General features: G+C 33.5%; 2 protein-coding genes and 1 non-coding gene across 4 annotated transcripts; 1 reads left to right on the top strand and 2 right to left on the bottom strand.

The window, feature by feature from the left end:
• Positions 1-599: 599 nt before the first annotated feature.
• Positions 600-7,348, bottom strand: LOC126692523 (uncharacterized). 2 transcript variants are annotated; one of them, XM_050388148.1, is made up of 6 exons: positions 7,177-7,348; positions 5,410-5,514; positions 4,427-4,569; positions 3,600-3,797; positions 1,434-1,493; positions 600-918 (listed from the first exon to the last, which is right to left on the bottom strand). In XM_050388148.1, the coding sequence occupies exons 2-6, from the start codon at positions 5,507-5,509 to the stop codon at positions 766-768; spliced, it is 654 nt and encodes a 217-aa protein (XP_050244105.1). In that variant the 5' UTR covers positions 5,510-5,514; positions 7,177-7,348; the 3' UTR covers positions 600-765. The 2 variants fall into 2 exon arrangements, with proteins under 2 accessions (XP_050244105.1, XP_050244104.1); XM_050388147.1 differs by having other exon boundaries at positions 7,029-7,335.
• Positions 7,349-9,811: 2,463 nt separating this feature from the next.
• TRNAL-UAA (transfer RNA leucine (anticodon UAA)) lies at positions 9,812-9,895 on the top strand. Its single transcript has one exon. It is a non-coding gene; the product is annotated as a tRNA-Leu (tRNA).
• A 2,817-nt stretch (positions 9,896-12,712) lies between these two features.
• On the bottom strand, positions 12,713-15,883 carry LOC126692522 (WEB family protein At2g38370). The gene is made up of 2 exons (XM_050388146.1): positions 15,507-15,883; positions 12,713-14,398 (listed from the first exon to the last, which is right to left on the bottom strand). The coding sequence occupies exons 1-2, from the start codon at positions 15,714-15,716 to the stop codon at positions 12,908-12,910; spliced, it is 1,701 nt and encodes a 566-aa protein (XP_050244103.1). The 5' UTR covers positions 15,717-15,883; the 3' UTR covers positions 12,713-12,907.
• Between the last annotated feature and the right edge of the window lie 4,555 nt (positions 15,884-20,438).

The following is a 20,438-nucleotide window of genomic DNA, read 5'->3' as shown; positions in this document are numbered from 1 at the left end:
CCCCTAGTACTAATAGTATGGTTTTGGAATTTTTAAATGGGCCTGAGTTCACATTTTTAAAACCGTTGAGGGTTAGGAAAATGAGTTTGTTTTTATATTAAATTACTAAAATGCCTCTATCATTAATTTTCCATACACAAAAAATTAGGGTTTCTATGATAAAGAGTTCTCTCTCTCTCTCTCTCTCTCTCTCTCTCTCTCTCAGGATATTGTGTAATTTAGTAGAAAAGTGCTTACTAATGTTTAAATCTCGTTAAAAATAGTATTTTCAATGTATAACTTTAGATCATCCACCTGTTTGACCCTACTCATGGTAAGATAAACAAAATGGTTTAAGCCTTGCAAATATAAATAGGTCGAGTTTGGGATGGAACTGCTAAAATTTAATAGGGTTCGATGAGAATTTGATAGGTAAAATATTTAAAAAGTTTGGGTATGACAAAAGCTTTACTATAGCCATTTCTAATCCAATAACGGCATTTATAGCAACGTGTAGTGCTTTTAGAAATAGGAACCAAGAAACCAAAACCAAGACTATGATGTTTATTATTGTTCAGTTGCAGTAAGGAACATTACTCCTAGAAACTATGATATAGACATTGCAAGATGAAATAATCTTCATTCAAGCATTTGAATTTTTGAGCATATATTGTACATGAAAAACACCATTTGTCCTTGTATTATTATACACACACATCTCAGAATGAAAGTATAAATAGCAAGTCTCTACTGCATTGTCATTCCACCAGATTTGTTATGCCATAATTAAGAATCAGACACCAGGGCTGCTTTTAGTTCCTTGCTCGTTTCTATAGACGAATTGCAGGCATGAAGTGTGACACATATGTCTGTCGATTCCAGAAATTTCTCAGCATTGGCTAGGATCAGAGGTCCATATTCAAAAACCATCTTCTTGCACTGCCAAAGAATATAAAATTTAGAAAACAAAATATGGTTTAATGGAATACTAAGTTAAACTTTCCTCTGATCATAAATATCAACTTTCAAAACATGTTTCAATTAAATACTAGAAACTAGGCAGAAGCCTGCTTATGCTCTTGGTAGTATTTTTCTTTTTCCACTTACTGACCTTTAAAAGGCCAACAGATAGCATGCTTGTGGAAAATTCATCATAAAGTTGCCTATTTGGTTCTCATGTTTTTTGAAAAATGAGAACCATTATTAAGACCCTCCACAAAGATTAAAAGGCCATCAGAAACAAAATAATCATGCATCAAATTTATGCACATCAAGTCATCAACTAGGTCATGTGATCGTGGAGATTTTATTGTGAACGGTGCCAAAAACAATAAAATGTCACATCTGACAATTATTAATCAATAGACGGCATCTGCTATTAATGGAATCTCACTTCAGATACAACATAGTGGGGCAGGTACATTTTTGAATTAATTTCTTAAAACTGTTCTTACCTTTTTCACATAGTTCTCCATAGAATTACATGCCTTCAAAAGCAACTCAATGATCTCTAGCTGAAATGAAAGCAATATAAGATATTAGTTGTCTATTCAGCAGTAAGCTTCATGGTATGTCAATGCTTGTGTGTTTTGGGCCTGGAGATATCCTTGAACATTGTAAGATATCTCTCCATTGATCCAAACAACGATGGAATAGCAGTAAAATTTTACAAAAAGAGCATACAAAAACTACATAATTTTTTTGACAATAAAAGTCATGACTTTACATAAGCTTCTAGCTGGTTCAACAAAAAAAAAAAAAAAACATAAGTTTGTAGAAATATCACAATCACATAAACCAAATGCCAACAACTGTAAACACATTAAAATTATAATATTTTAACACAAGCTGGTGGAAATATTGCAACTCCATAACTAATTTAAAATTCTATTGTCAAATTTACAATCCGGATATATATATTCAGTAGCCCAAAGTTTGTTATATTTGTAAAGCACTTTATTACTCCCAAACAAATTTTTATATAGATATTACCACTCCAAAGTCAGCAAACTTTCTGAAACATAAATCATAAATACCAACAGATTTACTACACAAGCAATCAAAAGCTGAGTATGTGATCTTTAAATAATCTGTGTGTAGCTAGTCAGCCTATAAAACACAATCTAATTGAAGTAGTGGCCACTGGTCTAAAAATATATCAATTTCTGGCTGTTTGTTTAGTTTCTTCTTCTACTTTTGGATGGCATTGATATTGGTGAAGTTGGCTTACAATTTAAAGAGGGTTTGTGATTGATTAGTTAAAAGCTAAAATAAACAGTAAGCATTGCCAGTTTGGAGTCATTTCTCATTTGGTTGGGCCTTTATCCATAAAACAGCAATCAAACATGGGTGGGAAGATTGATTTACTCATCTAGTAAGTATTAGCATTAGCTTTAATGTCATGTTTGGACATGGAATTTTTTAACAGAATTTCCTAAAACACAGAATTTTAAATTTTATGAGAGCTCCTTGTTTAGGTAAAGCATGGGAAGAAATTTCAAAAATCAAGCAGGAACTGTAGTTGGGATTTGAGGGCTCAATATTCTACCAATGAAGGCATTATTTCCAAATTACCCCAACAAGTCACCTAGCAAAGGTAAAACATCTACACCTCTGCTCAACGCCCCCAATTTGGTGTAGCCAGCTCAGACTTTCCTTTTGTTCTTCACTTAAAAAAGCCTATGCCCATAAGTGAGATTTTCCAATGTAGTGAAAGGTACTCAAAGGCAGATTAGAGAAATGATTAAGGCTTTGGATGACGAGGAGGCCTGTCTTACTTTTCAGATTTTGATATTTGAGGAAATCATTGATCCTGTGGTACCTAAGAGTTCCAAGAAATATCTACCATAGCTAGAGTTGGTAGTTGTAGTTATGGAGGAATGGGTTTGAGAGAGAGTCTGTAGAAGCTTCATACTATGTAACCAAGAGGAAAAAAAGGGTTTTTCTTTTTGCTTTTTTTGTGGTTTTGGCACTCTATTTGAGGATACAATAGGATGACTGAGATTTATAAGAAAGTATAGAAATCTTAATATCTGAAATAAACTGGATGATAAGTTAATAACAGTTTTGCTTTGCCCGTTGATGATCTGTGCTATTGAAGTTCTCTACATTGCCAGGTGAAGACAAACAACAATGCAAAACATCGCAGTTAAATGTTAATGTAGTTTTAAACTTAACTGTTTAGATAAAATGGATTTCCTTCTTTATACCAAACAACAAAACTAGTACTTACTGAGATTTTAAATTATGGCATTTACAATCCCATCATTTAATAAATTTCATTCAAATATCAATTACTTCTTTCAAATACAACATAAATTAACCTGTTAACTTTTCACAACAGACAAGCAGATGACATCCAGAAGAATTGGCAACTACTAAGAGGTAAAGAGCACATTGATTTTCTTTCTTTCTTAACCCTTCCCCACACCACACCCCCCCCCCCCCCCCCACCCCCTTTTTCTTTTCCTTTCCTTTTTGGTTGAAAATGCGAGAATATGAAAAATATGCCATAGGTCAGAAAAGGTAAACATTTGCTTCTACATTGCATAAATTATTCTTTATTCTTTTTATTTTTTTTATTTTTTATTTTATGTTCAGCAAATGATGCAAGTACATACCTGTGTGTCAGGATCTTTCAACTTAATTAATACTTCTGAAACAGCATGGTGGCAAAGCCCACAGCTGTCTTCGTGAAGTTGAGAAGAAATCCTTGCAACTTGTTTACAGAGATCGACCTTTCGGCAAAACACATCAGGTTGTACATTGGAAACCTCTAAGAAGAAGAGAGGAGCATAATAGTTCACCAAAGTGATGCACTGTGGAATACAAAAACAATAAGAAGAAAAATTAGATTGAATAATTTTTCTTTGGGGAGAAAATGAGAGGGGGAGCAGATATCAGGATCAAACACCCTTAAAATTTTAAGATTAAACACAATGTTTTACAAGCTTCTATAAATTAAAAATTTCATGTCTTCAGAGAGAGGGTACTTATTCCACTACTATGTTTATCCTACCTTTATTTCTGCAATCAAGTAAACATTACTTTACAATACTGCTACCAGTACTTATCTACACTGCATGGTACTTATAATATATACAATCTACAGCTATCCAACTAGTGCACATGAAGGCACATTGACCAATCAACCTACCTACATAGGATAGATTCAAAATAAATCAATGAACATGAGCACTTAATAACCATGGCAACTTGGCAATAAAAAAAATATATTATTATGATGGCTGAGATCACCATAACCTTTTTTTTTTTCTTTTTTTTTTTTCACCTCTTGCCTTTTGGAGTTCATGGAATAGGCTAAAAAAAATAAAAAGAAAAGAAAGAAAGACAGCTGAGATCACCATAACTTTTTTCCCCATTAAGGGAAGAGGCTAATATAATTGCATTTCATCTAATATAAAACTCAACTAAAAGATGTGACTACCTCTGGTTTGAAAACGCCTACACTAGAGCAAGCCACATGAAGCAATTCAATAATCTCGGTCTGGGTCTTGTTTTCAGCAAGGTAATCAACTGCCTCAGAAGCAAACTCCTCACACAATGTGCACAAATTGTCATTTGTGGAAACTGAACCAAAAAAACTACTCAGTCAATGTCATCCATTTTGTAGCATTTTCATATCAAGAAAGACTATTCCCTTCTCCAATAAGATAAGATCGACGGGAACATTCATGTCAAATGACAAATTACTCTAGATCTTATTTTTAACATTTTTTTTTTTTTGGGAAAAATGCCATAGTTTGATGACCCTAGAAGTATTTACCTTTACATCCCAATTCCCAAAGCATCAAGTTTTACTAAATGTCAAAGAACATATATTTAGAACCGTCATTTTTGGGAGATACAATATCTTACTAGGCATTGCACTCTAGACAACCTACACTTCTCTAAAGGAGATTGATACCAAGTTCAACCCAACCTATTATTACTGGTATATCATGTCCCGAAATAAAGCTACTAGTTCTACTTAAACCTGGAAAGCCCTAGAGGTCAAAGGTAAAGGAGCGTAATAATGTTTTTGTGTGTTTGTGTGTCTGTGTGTGCATGCATATTTTTGGCTAAAAGCTAAGTCAAAGTGTTACCAAAGGTATAGTTTACCATTGACAACATATTAGATACTTAGGGTAACAAATGTTACCCAATCAACTGACAGGGCTAAGCTGGACTTAAAAGTGTTCTCTTGAACTAGTAGAAAGCAAATTATGGCATGCTGGACTAAAGCTATTTCTGCGGACTTCCAAAAAAGGCCAACCCTTCTTTCAAAACAGGATTATTCAATAGAGTACATAAGGCATCAAATTTGCATCTTGAACTGTTACACAATGATAATTATGTACTATGAAGTTAAAAGAAGAAGTAAATGGTCAACAACAAGAACAAAATTAAAAATTCTGTTGAAATATTTACCTGATATTTTAGAGATCCTTACACTCTCCAGTTGTCTAGCATCAGAAGCCCAGCTAGCACCCAACAATAATACAAATAAGAGCCCAACTCTCGTGTTCATGGTGCCTGAAATCACAACCATTCAACAAAAATTGTTATAACCAAATATTGCAAACTAATTGTTAGTGAATCATTTACAAAATACAATATATTATAATTGTCAAGAAGGATTTTACAATTTGTAATAAAATTAGAAACCAGTAATGAGATGTTCCTTGTCAGTAGATATTCCTAAGTCCTATGCGAAATACAGTAGAAGTAAGAGCTAAACAGTGAGCTTAAGATGCATACTAAGGGCTAGCATGTTGGACCTACACTTATATTGGAGTGAAGATGTAAATTAGATATTTCAATTAGTAATGAAACCCCTGTACTTCGACATTCTTTTAAGTTTTGGCTCAGCCCACTAGGGTTACAGCCGAAACATTCTACTCACTAGCATTATATTAATTGTCAAATCTCCTTATCGTTGGCAACCATTTCAAGGCACCCTGCAATTGTGATTGCAAGCACCTAGCCAACTGCTAAACATTATGTTATCACCAATCCTAGCACGATCGTCTCTACTGATATTGGCTTCTTTTAGCCCTATTGACAATCTTAAATTAGCAAACTAATAAATAGAACTTGACACCGTTCTTCATCAGCTTTTTCATTATCAACGCCAATATGCACATATCAACCTGCAGCCACAAGCCCAAATAACCTGTGATCGGGGTAATTTATGCTTAACAAAATCTAAATACTTAAACTGCCATTACGGCGTTAGATCTTTGATTCACGAATAACCCTAAACGAGCTTCTAACTGAACCATCATAAATGTCTAGGCCTGCCAATAACATACAATCACTAAAAAGTGGACAGGAAAAGGTTTTATGCTCCATTTGTTTCAACAGAAAACCCTTTATTTATTTATTTTTTGTGGAAAATGACTCATTTTCCTATGTTTGGTTGTGATCTGTATAATGAACAATAAACCATTTGTATTCAGGAGTTTTTTTTTTTTGTACTGGTTTTCCTGCTCTATCGAGCTTATTTTTCGTTGACTACCAAAAAGAAAAAAATTCTTTTGACTAGCATTTTCGGTTGTACCAGACACCAGAAAACGCAGAAAAAGTTTTCCATTAAAACAAGCTGAGCACTAATCCTGTTATTTGACCAAAAAATACACACATATGGTATATACCTACTAATAGAACCGGATTTCTATCCGTACAACATAGAGCAAATCTGCAAATTGAATAATAATAATACCAGGACATAGATACAAATCAAAAACATAAGAAACATAATATTAATCTAATAAAACTCTATTAATATGTGTTCAAAGCTCAAACTATGTATCTATCAACTTGAAACAGAGAAAAATCAAAAGTCAAAACCTTAATTACCAATCCTAAAAATCATATATAAGCAATACAATATAACCACAAATTTTGACAAAGATAAGAAACAATTATAACAATAAAACCTCTACGATATAAATAAAAGGCACACGTAGAAGAAAAAGCAAAAAGCTGTTTAAAAAAACAAAAACAAATTAACATAAAGAGCAAATACCAAGGTAAAGAAAAACAACCTAAGAGACCCATTTGGAAACTGAAAAAACAGAACTTGGGAAACGAAGTTACAAATCTGGGAATCTCAGAAGTTCCGTTATTTGTTTTTGTGAGCAAACAAAAACAGCAGATTGGGAATCGAAATTATAGGAGGAAAAGATATTTTACCTTGGAATGGTTTGGAATACAAGGTTGCTTAGAGAGAGAGAGAGAGAGAGAGAGAGAGTATGGGAATTTCAGTTTCCTTAGAGTTGGAAAGCTTGCTGAGCTGGGCAATGCGTGGAATGGTCGTTGAGGGAGTTGGGTTGGGAATAATTTTTTGTGTAGGCATGTTTTATACTGTTATGTCAACCAAAAAAATATAGACATCTAGACGAGGTTTTTGTTTAGTGTGTGAGAAGCTACATGTTGGAGATTTGTGATATTTGCACACGTGTCAGCACCAGAAAAAAGACCAATTATATGATCAAACGATTCTTTTAGGATAATTATTCAATGTGATTGAATTTGATTATAAATAAGTTTTGCCCATTCCATCACGACACACTTAAAAATCTTTTTCCATCTATTTTAAAATGTGGATTTTATCTATATTATTATTGATGATATAGTGCATTAATTTTTTTATTATTATAAATGATTAGAAAGATGTTAAAGACATTATTATCAATTTTATTACAAAACTAGCATTCTTCCAATAATTAAAACTAAATTATTAAATAAATAGTAAAAATAAATTATAAAATAAATAAATAATTTTAATAAAAAAATTACTTTAAGTTTTGATTGTTTAGAATTTAGACTATCAGTGTTAATCTATTTTTGTATTTTAAATTCTCTTTGTGCTTTGTATTAATTTCTTAATATGAGATATGGAGTAGGCTTGATTATTCCTATTTGGGTTATGTTTAATCTTTGCCCTAGCCAGCACAAACAATAATAAACAAAATAGTTCCTCAATACTGATTTTTTCCTAGTGATAGTCTAATTGAAAAAATCAACACAATCACAAATTAAATACAATAACCAAAACCAAAAATCAAAACATACACAATAGTTTAAAAGTTGAGAATACAAAAAAAAAAAAAAAAAAAAAAAAAAAAAAAAAATTGACATAAGAGAACCAAGAACTTAAATGGGTGTCCATTGTTTTGCTTTTTTATAGTAGATTTCATTTGGCATAATATCCTACACGCAAATTCAGAAGTAAAGAACAATAAGTAAGATGGATTTTTTAGATTAAAACATAAGCGTATTTTGCATTTTGAAAAAAAAAAAATACAACAATGTGGGGTGTATTGTGTGAGATTTAATTATAGAGATGACTTATTGGTTAAAAGAGATTATATCGAAAAGCCATGGCTAAGTATATATAAGTTCTGAAAATTTTGATAATAGATTTTTAGTTGGAGTAAAATTTAAATTTCTAAAACTTAGATGAAAAGATTTTATCTAAATTAAATGATTATTAAATCTAATCTCTTAGTCAAGAGTTTTGTCCTAATAAAATAGTATTAATTTAATAAGATGCAACTTGAGAAAAAAAAAAAAAAACAAACACAAAAATGTGGGTTATGTGGGATTTAATTTTTGAAAATTTTGATAATAGACTTTTAGTTTGAATATAATTTAATTTTTTTAAAATTATTGTTAAATCTTATCTCTTAATAAAAACATGGGTTTAAAAAACAAAAACAAAAAAACATGGGTTGTTGTGTGTGATTTAAGTTTAGTAATTTTTGATAATATACTTTTAGTTCGAATTGTATTTAAATTTGTTGAAATTTAAATGATAAAGTTTTATCTAAAATAAACCAATGTTAAATATTAACCCTTAAACGAGGAAATATTCTAACAAAAAATATATAGTAATTAATTTACTAATTAATGAAAGTAGTCACTTTGCACAACCACGGTTTCTAAACCAAACTTTTATTATATAGTATACGATACTAAGGAAACTATCCCTCCAAATTTAAATCCTTCAATTTCCTCTAATTTTAATCCAAAAAACAAATATAAGACACGTGTCATTTTAAAAACTCAATAGTCTTTTTTTTTTTTTTTTTTTAACAATAAAGCTGTATATACCATATATAAACTATATAATCCATAGAAGGAATTGAACAATTAAAATGAAAACAGATTTTATCCCCAAAAGTCTTAGGAAGTACCATAATAATGAATATGATTGGCAAATGAATTTTTTCTTCTGTATGTAAAAGTTGGCATATCAATTTGGAAAACTACCATAATATAATTTGTAATAATACCCTATATAATCACTCAAATGATTTTTTTTTCTTTTTTTACATAGGTAAATAGTGGGAGTAGAGGCGTAAAACATTATAAAAGATGTTATTATTGTTAGTCTATAACTTAGTTCCCAATATCACTCAAATGATTAGTCATTTGATGGTGGTAGGTTAGACTTTACAGTAGAGGAGCTGAACCCAAATTTGGACACATGGAGAAGCAAGCACAAAAATAAAATAGGATATTCCGACCAAAAAAGCATATGTAAAAGTATCGCCCCAAAATTATTAAATAAATAAATCCTCTCATGTAGTCTGCTCTTGAAGAAAAGGAAATCTGTCACATTGGGTTGTCTTTATTTGTAGGCTTTTTCTGATTGGTTTCATCATTCATGTTTCTCTCTATCTCGCATGTATAGTGAAGATGTGGAAGGAATAATAACATTTTCCAATATAAACAAATGCTAATTCAGCCAAAAAATAAAATAAATGATAATCCCTAAATCAAGGGGTCAAACTCATTTTATTGTTTATTAGAAATCAAACCAGCAGGTTTGCCCGAGAGGTTAAGGGGGAAGACTTAAGATCTTCTGCATGTTAAATGCGCGTGGGTTCGAACCCCACAGCCTGCATTATTGTAAATCTGAATCCTTGGTTAGATAATAAATTGAGCAATCCTAAGTACAAAAAAATATTTCTCAATGTTTTTTATTTATAGTAATTGAGTTGACAATCTTTTACTAGTTGAGGAAGCAGTTCCCTATTTCAAGCCATTAATCTATATTCAAGTTTAAGACATTTTTCAAACAATGTAGTGGAATCAAAATTGGTTTCAACTTTTTTATCCCAAAAAACAAAAAGAAAAAAAGATAAGGGTTTCGGCTTCTACTGCAATACACACCTGCAGCTATTTGATTAGCATTACATGAGAAGTCCAACTTACACCAAACTAATCAATGCATCAAATTGGCCTGTATATAAGGCTGCATTTGTTTCGCCTGAAAACACTTTTAGGAAATTATTTTACACCCTTGTGTGTGTTTGGCAGCTACGGAAAATACGGTCAACAGAAAATTATTTATGTTTTGACCGGAAAATAAGCCACTTTGAACGTAAAATCATTTACGCTTTGATTTTACCTTCAAACAATTTTCAGAAACCACACTTGAAGAGAGAGAGCTCGAGCACACTCCTCACATGTTCCAAAACCCATCTCCAAGCTTACCTTCAAACCATTTCCCAAAAAAAAAAAAAGAACTGAGAGAGAGAGAGAGAGAGAGAGAGAGAGAGAGAGAAGCCAATCACCGTCAGAGAGTGAGAGAGAGTCGTCCACCGTCAGAGAGAGAGAGGCCGATCACCTGAACTTGAGATCGACTCCACCGCCGTCTGGGTCGTGCCTCTCACCGCCAATCTGTCTTGTTTCTCTCTTCCTCCCTCTGCCACCCATGTCACCGATCTACCCTTTTTCTCTCTACCCATGTCGAGCAAACCATCGCAAGACGAGTGACCCACCATGACCTAGTTGCCTCCGCCGCGTGATCTTGCCTCCTTCGCCTCTAGATTGAACCCAGTCGCCTCTCTCTCTCTTCCTTCTTCTCTCAATTTAACCGGATTTGATGATTTTTTTTTTGTTGGGTTTTTTTTTTTTTGTGTTTATTTATTGAGAAATGATATTATATATTTGTTTGGAAGCTGAGAAAATGTGAGCAAAAGTAGAAAATATGTTTTCTATAGTATTTTCAAGAAAACAACTAAACACTAGAAAATATTTTTCAAAACATTTTTTGAAATACAACCAAACACTTGAATATTTTCACCTAAAAATATTTTACGCTTGAAAAATATTTTACACTAAAACAAACGCAGCCTAAATGAGGCTTTTGTGATTTCAATCAAATATGATTTTGACCAGCCATTTAGAGGGTTCAGGCTTACACATGGACTAGTCAGCAACCACTACATTTGGGAAAGGGAAAAACTAAGTGTATGACTAACTTATTTGCTGCAAGCTTACTTGCCTTAATTGCTTAAAGTCATTTTTTATCTCGACTTTATTTGCTTAAAGTCTCTTTTTATCTCAACTTTAAGCAAATAAGCTTAGTGAAATGCACAACATAAACAGAAACTTTAGGAGAGGGAAAAGGATTTTAATCAAATATGACTATGACCAACCACAAAGAGGGTTAAGCACTACGTATAAATGACAATAAGCTTTACAACACCATAAGTAGAATGAATATCAAGGTACTAAAAGGCATACAAATATATCCAAGAACTTCACCAGAGGGAAAAAGAAGGCTAGGAACAAAGAAATAGAAGTCAGTGCTGGACTGTGATCTTCACTGTCCACTTTTTATCTCAACTTTATTTGCTTAAATTCACTTTTTATCTTAACTTCAAGCAAATAAGCTTAGTGAAATGCACAAACATAAACAGAAACTTTAGGAGAGGGGAAAGGATTTTAATCAAATATGATTAGGACCAGCCATAAAGAGCGTTAAGCACATATGATCAGGACCAGCCATAAAGAGAGTTAAGAACCATGTATAAATGACAGTAAGCTTTACAACAACCATAAGTAGAATGAATATCAAGGTACTAAAAGGCATACAAATATAACCAAGAACTTCACCAGAGGGAAAAGGAAGGCTAGGAACAAAGAAATGGAAGTCAGTGCTGGACTGTGATCTTCACTGTCCACTTTTTATCTCAACTTTATTTGCTTTATTTGCTTAAAGTTACTTTTTATCTCAACTTTAAGCAAATAAGCTTAGTGAAATGCACAAACATAAACAGAAACTTTAAGAGAGGGAAAAGGATTTTAATCAAATATGATCAGGACCAGCCATAAAGAGGGTTAAGCATTATATATAAATGACAATAAGCTTTACAACCACCATAAGTAGAATGAATATCAAGGTACTAAAAGGCATACAAACATAACCAAAAACTTCACCAGAGGGTAAAGGAAGGCTAGGAACAAAGAAATGGAAGTCAGTGCTGGACTGTGATCTTCACTGTCCACTTTTTATCTCAACTTTATTTGCTTTATTAGCTTAAAGTCACTTTTTATCTCAACTTTAAGCAAATAAGCTTAGTGAAGTGCACAAACATAAACAGAAACTTTAAGAGAGGGAAAAGGATTTTAATCAAATATGATCAGGACCAGCCATAAAGAGGGTTAAGCATCATATATAAATGACAATAAGCTTTACAACCACCATAAGTAGAATGAATATCAAGGTACTAAAAGGCATACAAACATAACCACAAAGAAATAGAAGTCAGTGCTGGACTGTGATCTTCACTGTCCACTTTTTATCTCAAATTTATTTGCTTTATTTGCTTAAAGTCACTTTTTATCTCAATTTTAAGCAAATAAGCTTAATGAAATGCACAAACATAAACAGAAACTTTAAGAGAGGGAAAAGGATTTTAATCAAATATGATTAGGACAAGCCATAAAGAGGGTTAAGCATTATATATAAATGACAAGAAGCTTTACAACCACCATAAGTAGAATGAATATCAAGGTACTAAAAGGCATACAAACATAACCAAGAACTTCACCAGAGGGAAAAGGAAGGCTAGGAACAAAGAAATAGAAGTCAGTGCTGGACTGTGATCTTCACTGCCTCACTGTGTTACTTCAAGTTTGGAGTTGGTTTCTTCTTTTTCTTACTTTGCTTAGTCATAAGTAGTGAGAACTTAGCAAATCCAAACTTCTTTCTCTTTGCAGAGAATTGCTTGTGACCACTTTCCCTCTCAGTCTTCCAAGAGGGTGGATCACTATATTGTTTACTAAGCATCTGACCCAGTGACACCTTTCGCTTCCCAGATCTTCTCTCTGCCAGCATTCCCGATTCAAACTCCTCTGGCATAAGTAGCTTCTGGCTCAGTATCTGTCCTATTGATAAGGTTGGCTTCAAAACAGGCGTTATTCCATCACTAACCAGATTAAGTCCATTTACATCTAGTAGACGGGAATCTCTTCGATGGTGAGGTGGGTAAGGGTTTTTAAACTTGGTAGAGTTTTGGACAGAACGCCTTTTCTGACCATGCTCAGATCTCCAGTTGCGAAGAGCCTCTTCAACTGCTAGCTTTCCCTTATTTGCAGCTTCCACTCTGTGGAGAGCTTCTTCCAGTGCCTTCTTACTGGTTTTGACTTCCTCAGTAGCTTCCTCAACCCTTTTTAAAATGTCCATTTTTGATACATTTGCTTCATCAACTTGAAGCATAGCCTCTATTACTCTCTTCTTAGAAAGTTCCTCAGCCTCTTGGGCTTTGGCGGTTAGAGAAGAGTACTCTTCAAATGAAAGAGTTACTCCATCAGCCTTTTGCAAGTTGTCTCTTGATGAGATTGCATGGTTTGATAGAGCCTTGATCTCTGCAAGAGCAACAGCTTCTGCCGCTCTAGCTGCTTCCTTCATTTTTCTGGCAGCAACCAACCTTATTTCGGCTGTTTTAATCTTCGTTTTTGTCTGTTCAATCTCAGAGATTGCTCTCAAAACTTCTGATTTTGCAGCTTCTCCCACCTTTTTGAATTGCTCTGCCTCAGAACTTAATCTTTGGAGCTCCTTTGAGATATCTAAGGCATCATCAGAACCAACTTTAATTTCAGAATCTTTTGCCAACTGTAGCTTTAGTCTTGTTTGGTTTAGCTCCTCCTCAAGAGATGATATCTTTGAAGAATTTTGAGTTAAACTCTCACGAGTTTTCTCAAGTGAGATTCTTTCCTTCTCTAATTTCTTGTTATATAATTCAACAGAAACTCGAATGTCAGCAAGATCAGTAGTAGTCCTACCAAGGTTTAACTTAGCTTTTTTCAGTTCCATTAATATTAAACCCGGAGCTGAAGAAGGGCACAAGCTCAAACCTTCCACTGAATTCTGATTCTCGTGGTTTCCCTTCTTTACTAAAGGAATCATGTTCTTATCATCAATATTTGTATCAAGTGTCACACTAAATTCAGATGCTTCTTTTTGTAACTTTAATTTCAATTCTTCAACGATCATTTTGGTTGATTCCAGTTCTTTCAAGACATCCAGTGTCTCCCTCTCTTTCACAATCAGATCTTTCTCCACCTGTGCTGCCTGCTCCTCTAGTTTTGCCATATCAACCTCTTCCATGTCATTCTATCAATATAAAAACTTGTCAGAACATTATCAAGTATGATAAATCATACTGATGCAGAGAAATGAAGTACCATGCCTAGTATCAAGTTCGGCAGGTGCTAAATTTATTCAGGATATATATATCCATCCCACCAATAGCAGACATGGGTAATTGAGCCCATTATGCAACCTTCATTTAACTAGAAATATTCAATGACAACAAGAATATAATTCATACAAATTTCAACCAAATGAATGTACAAGGGCAAAGGTTAGGTACAATTCCTTAGATATTGTATTTTAGATTCTCCAATTAAATTTAACTGTCACTTATTGGCCAATGCAGCACAACCATGTGGCTTACTGGCCAATGCACTTGTGCATTTACAGTTTCCAGGGCCACATGGTTGAAATTAATTGGAAAACACAAGGTATGGTAACCAAATTTAGGCAGTGTACAATTCATGTCCACTTTCTATGTATTGCATATTAGGTAGAGCAACCGATCAAGAACCACCCTGCAACCAACATCTAAGACAACCTCTAAAAAGCCCCATTGATGTTTCAAAAAGATAGTTAGACCCATTATAGCATGTTCAAAAATCATGTTTCACACAGTGGTGGATCACATTCCTCCTAAAAATTGCTGTGTACTTTAAGTTTTTTAACACAAATGAATTATCTTTAGTCTGCCAGTGAATAATTCAACTCTCTCTAACACATAGATTACAGGCATATGATTCATCAAATAGAACCCTTAAGGCCTTAACACATAAGAAGGCCATCCAATGATTTGACAGCAAAAGGCATGTAGTACACAGCACTCTATTCTTTAAATTACCCCAATCTTATGCATCATATGACTTGAATCTAAACTCAGAATCAAAACCACAAACCCAAAAGTGAAAAGAAAAACAAAAATCATAACATACAGGATAAAGCACACATTTTTAGACAAACTGTAGAAATGGGTTGCTCTACTTTTAAGTGAAATTGAGAATATACTTATGCCCATTGCAAAAATCAACAACTTTTTGAAGAACAAAATAATACCCATTTACCCTCAAACAAAAACTGTAGCAAAGATTCAAACTTTATCAAAAACCCAAGAGAGAAAAAGAGAGAGGACCTCAGTTTCAGTGAGCTTGTAGCTGTGGGGTTTCCAGAAACCGAGTCCACCAAATCGACTCACTGCTTCCTTCACCGACTCAAACGGAGCCGAAGTATCAACCTCAGCTCTAAAACCACCTTCCTTTGTGTCCATTTTCATATCCGAACCCGTTTCAACCGGGTCAGGCACTGCACTTGAACCATTACCTAGGTTTTGATTTTCAGCCATGGGAGTATTTTCAGACAAACAAAATGACAAAAGAGTTTGGAGCCCAACAGAGTTCAACGAATCATGAAAGAAAGGAATGCTTGTAGGCCGTGTTTTGTGGGTTAAAGAACAATGATGTTTGGTTGGTGGTATTCTTGGTACTATAAAAGAGAGTGAGTGAGAGTGAGAAAAAAAAAAAAAAAAAGCTAAAGAGATTAGTGTACGTTTGGTTTTTCTGGTTTGAAATTGATTTTACTTAAAAGACCTTGGTGAATAAAAAAAAAAAAAAAAAACAAGGCCTGTAAAATCGAGTATACAATATATAATATGCCCTTCTTTTGAAATTTGCTTTACCCCTGGTGGGAAAAGACAAAAGAGAGAAGCCGAGTGAGTCTGAGTCTTGCATTGATATTTGAAATGTGTGGGACCATTTAAGGAGTGATTTTCTCAACGGCAGAATACACTATACGCTATACAGATAACGGGCTTCTTCGAGTTTGGTTCTTTTTTAACGCTAACTTTTAAAACATCATGAAAGCGCGTCGGAACTCAGAAAGCACTCTATATTTTTCTTTTGACAATAAGGAGGTCCATTTCTAGTGCAGAACGAAATCAATATTCAATGGAAAAATGGTAATAGATCATGGTGTAGAAAAAGTGATTGGTTTATGTGGATTTATAACTTCACGTAAGTTATGATAAAAGCTGAGGTTCTAGTATTATTTATGGCCCTTAGGGTATGAAATATTGGACTGAACACTTTATGACGTCTATTTTTAATGATTGTGCTCTTTATCATCAGACTAAGATATCAATTGGTTTTTGGTGTATGTAGAAATTGAATCCTAGGTCTCTTAGTCAACTAGACCAAGACACCAATTGATTTCGGTGTAGGTAAAAATTGACCTCTAGAATTTTTATTCAATTGTTAGAGACTTTACTAGTTGAAAGTTGAACTAACTGGAACTTATTTATAAATTTGTAATAAGTGGTCTTTTTTAGACACATATTGTGCTGGTATTGCCTTCACTATATTGTGAGAGTGGATGCAGGTCAAATACATAAGTGAAATGGACATTTTCCATGTTAAATGACACTAAACTACCTTCTTGACAGAAACAAAATATAGAGATGCTTTGTAACTAATGGAAGCAATAGGTAAATACCACTACCACAATGAATACCATAACACTTTCCTGATGGAATATGCGCAATTTGGACCGTTGGAAAGTACCCTTATTCTTGACTAAATTACTTGAATGAATTCTCAAACATTACTTGAATGAAAATCTTCAAATTTAGTTGATCTAGGTTCCAAAATGAGACCTAAATGTGTGGAATTTTGAATCTTGTCAAGTTAATAGAAAAAAAAAAGAAAAAGAAAAAAAAAAAAACCTAGTAATAACTTGGTTACTGACAAAATATGTAGATTTTACTTCCAATCTTAGCTTCATATGAAGTCAAATCCATTGGGATGTGCTCCAGATTAGGGGAATAGAATCGAAGGAGTTAGTGTAAGTAAAACCATTAATCCATTATATCGGTTTGAAAGTGGTGACATTTAATCCTATCTCTATGAAGCAAATTAATTAATTAAAATTTTAGGATTAACCATCCCTGTGTGTTTGGAAGGATTTTTTATTTTATTTTTATAATTACGATCTTATGATGAGTCAATTTTGTTGTGATTATTTCATACATAAAAAAAAATAAAAATAAAAATAAAAGGTTGTTAGTTGCTATTTCTAACCTTTGGAATTTTGATTGTACTTCAAAGTTGTTAATTTATCTAATTTTTCCATGAATATTTTTCAAAATTTGATCTTGTTTGTTCTCAAAGTTTGAATTTGAACTACAGTAAGCTTCACCCCGTTTTTGTAAGAGGATTCAAGAAATTGACCTGCTTTTGTTTCACTCCATGTCCATTGACAGCAGTTTAGCTCCATAGTTGCTTCCTTTTTTTTTTCATTTTTGTAAGAGAAAGTGTTTGTTTGAGAAAGAAAGGAGATGGTAGCGATGGCTTTCTCCTTTTATCATGATGTAACCGTTGCAGAAGTACAGTAAAAAGAAGGTCCATCCAGTAAAGTGTCATTACTACTAGTATTTTGAATTTTGATTCACTTTTGCATTGAAGACAATGAATTTTTCTGGTTATATACTTACTTTTGAAAAACAATTAAGTTTGAAATATGAACTTAGTTCACTTTTGGTTGCATACTGATGAAATAATTTTTACCTACGTTCTCAGATGTGCAAGCCTATAGATGAAACTTAAGCAATGCGATAAGCCCCCTGCTTTATAATCCATGACATTTTAAGCACCATGTCAATATCTACTAAAAACCACTAATGAATATATTTTGGTACTCATTACTTCAATTCCCTTTTTTAAACATTATGGGTGGTGGGATTTTCATTTGAAAAGGGAGCCATCACCAGTTTGGATTGCCAATGTATCTGTCTTTGGATTGCATTATTATTTTTGACTTGATTTCCTCAATGCACAAATGAAACATCATCCTCCCTTAAGGCGATCCCCTACGGCTAAGGAGGCTTCGATTGTTAAGTCAAAGTGATTCCAATATATGGTGATTCTAGAAATATTCAATTAGCCTCCTATTTATATTAGTTTCTATCTTATTCTCTCTCGCACTAAGGTCCCTTGAGAACTAAGGTTTAGAAGATTTGACATTTCACCATATAAGGCTTCAAGCTTCCTTGAGCCCATCAGTTGTTCATTTAAGTGGTTAGGGGGTTCAATTCATGCAAATAAAATTAAGGTGTGTCTGGTGCTCCATCTTGAGCTGAATCTTATTCGATGGGATTTTCAATTATTAGCCTCGATTCAGATCCTTCCAAACATAATTTTCACTATTCCCTAATTATGTTTAAAACTTTTCTCTCTCTACCAGTTTCAGGTTTAAATTATCACAAAGAGAAAATTATAAATTTTTTCCTTAAAAGTGTCCTATTAAAAAAAAAAAAAAAAAACGGTGGTGGGGGAGGTGTTTCAACTTTCAAGGACTCAGAACTCAGAAGTGGCAACTTCTCTATTTTTGGGCCATGACTTTTGGGTCATGGCCCCTTATAGAAGCTGAAACTAAAGCCTTCTGATTCTCTTCCCTGCCCCTTTATGAATGGGGCAAATCATGCAAACCAAATTGGGCCAAATGTTCAGTACCATCTGTTTATATATATATATATATATGGGCAAAAATGGTCCATTACCATCAATTTTGGAAATAATTTGCCCAGAAACACTGTTTCTGAACTATATAGCAATGTACCACTTTTTCTGGTACTCGAGCTTGGTGAGCTCGAGTACCATCTTTTCATTGGTCAAACATCTTCTCAAAAAAAAAAAAAACGTCACTATAGGGCCCGAAAACGTCACTATAGGGCTTTAAAACGTCACTATAGGGCCCCTTGAACCTGTTATGGGGCCTCAAAAAAAATTTTGCAGGAAAACGCCGCTATAGGGCCCAAAAACGTCACTATAGGGCTTAAAAACGCCACTATAGGGCCCCTTGAACCTGTTATGGGGACTTAAAAAAATTTTGCAGGAAAACGCCGCTATAGGGCCCAAAAAGGTCACTATAGGGCTTAAAAACGCCACTATAGGGCTCCTTGAATATGGGGCGACAGTGAATTAAAAAAACATGGTACTCGAGCTCACCAAGCTCGTGTACCAAAAAAAGTGGTATTTCCCTAATTATTTTTGAAACAGTACTCTGTTGCTAAATATTTCAAAAATTAATGCTAATGGGCCATTTTGGCCTATATATATGCCCCATTTTTTTCGTTTTTGGAGTTTGTGTTTGTGGTTTTGGTAGAAAACAACACAGCTGGATCGCATAAACTTTGTACAGTACTTTGTTTGTGGCGGGTCATAAATTTGGTAATAGCATTCGTTGCAATCATCATGATGAACTTCTAGAAATCACTTCCCATTCCTACTAATTAAATTGGCCCTCATTTACTTGGATGTTAGTGGGCTACAGCTCTATTTCTCAGACCCACCTTAGAATCTCTCATTTTCACTTGCAATCAAAGAGGAGAAAAAAACGACAGAAGGGAATTAATATATTCTTTTTCAGTTGCAACCAAAAATAAGAAAAAACGACACAAGGAAATTAATAAGATTAGACCAGCTCTTCCTCCTATTTAGGCATGTGTCGTGATGTGTCACCGTTGTGTTTCATACATGTCATTTGATAACGTATAAGTATGTCTTTGCTAAAAATATTAGAAGATGTGAACTAATTAAGTTATAAATTTTAACTTTTGAATCGAACTTAGACACCCTTGTATAAGGAAATAAAAATAGTATCAATTTTTTATTTTTATTTTTAAAGTTTATGTCTAATAGATTGTCGGTGAAAGATACAAATAAGTGATGTTGAAATTTGAAGGATAAGAGTAGGTTTTAGTTAACTCAGCTGGTAAAGTCTCTGATGGTTGTACAAGAGATCTGAAATTCAATTTCTGCTTACACTAAAAACCGATTAGTATCTTTGTCAGATAATAAAGAGCTATTATCAGAAGCGGACACCATTGGTTGAAACTCTTTCAAAAAAAAAATAAAAAAAATTGAAGGATAAGAGAATTATCTTCGATAAAATTGAAACTCTTTAAAGTTTATGTCTAATAGATTGTCGTTGAAAGATACAAATAAGTGATGTTGAAATTTGAAGGATAAGAGTAGGTTTCAGGTAAAGTCTTTGATGGTTGTACAAAAAATCT

Source organism: Quercus robur, chromosome 7, assembly GCF_932294415.1.
Source record: "Quercus robur chromosome 7, dhQueRobu3.1, whole genome shotgun sequence".
NCBI classification, from domain to species: domain Eukaryota; kingdom Viridiplantae; phylum Streptophyta; class Magnoliopsida; order Fagales; family Fagaceae; genus Quercus; species Quercus robur.
This window is presented reverse-complemented; position numbering and strand designations above follow the sequence as displayed.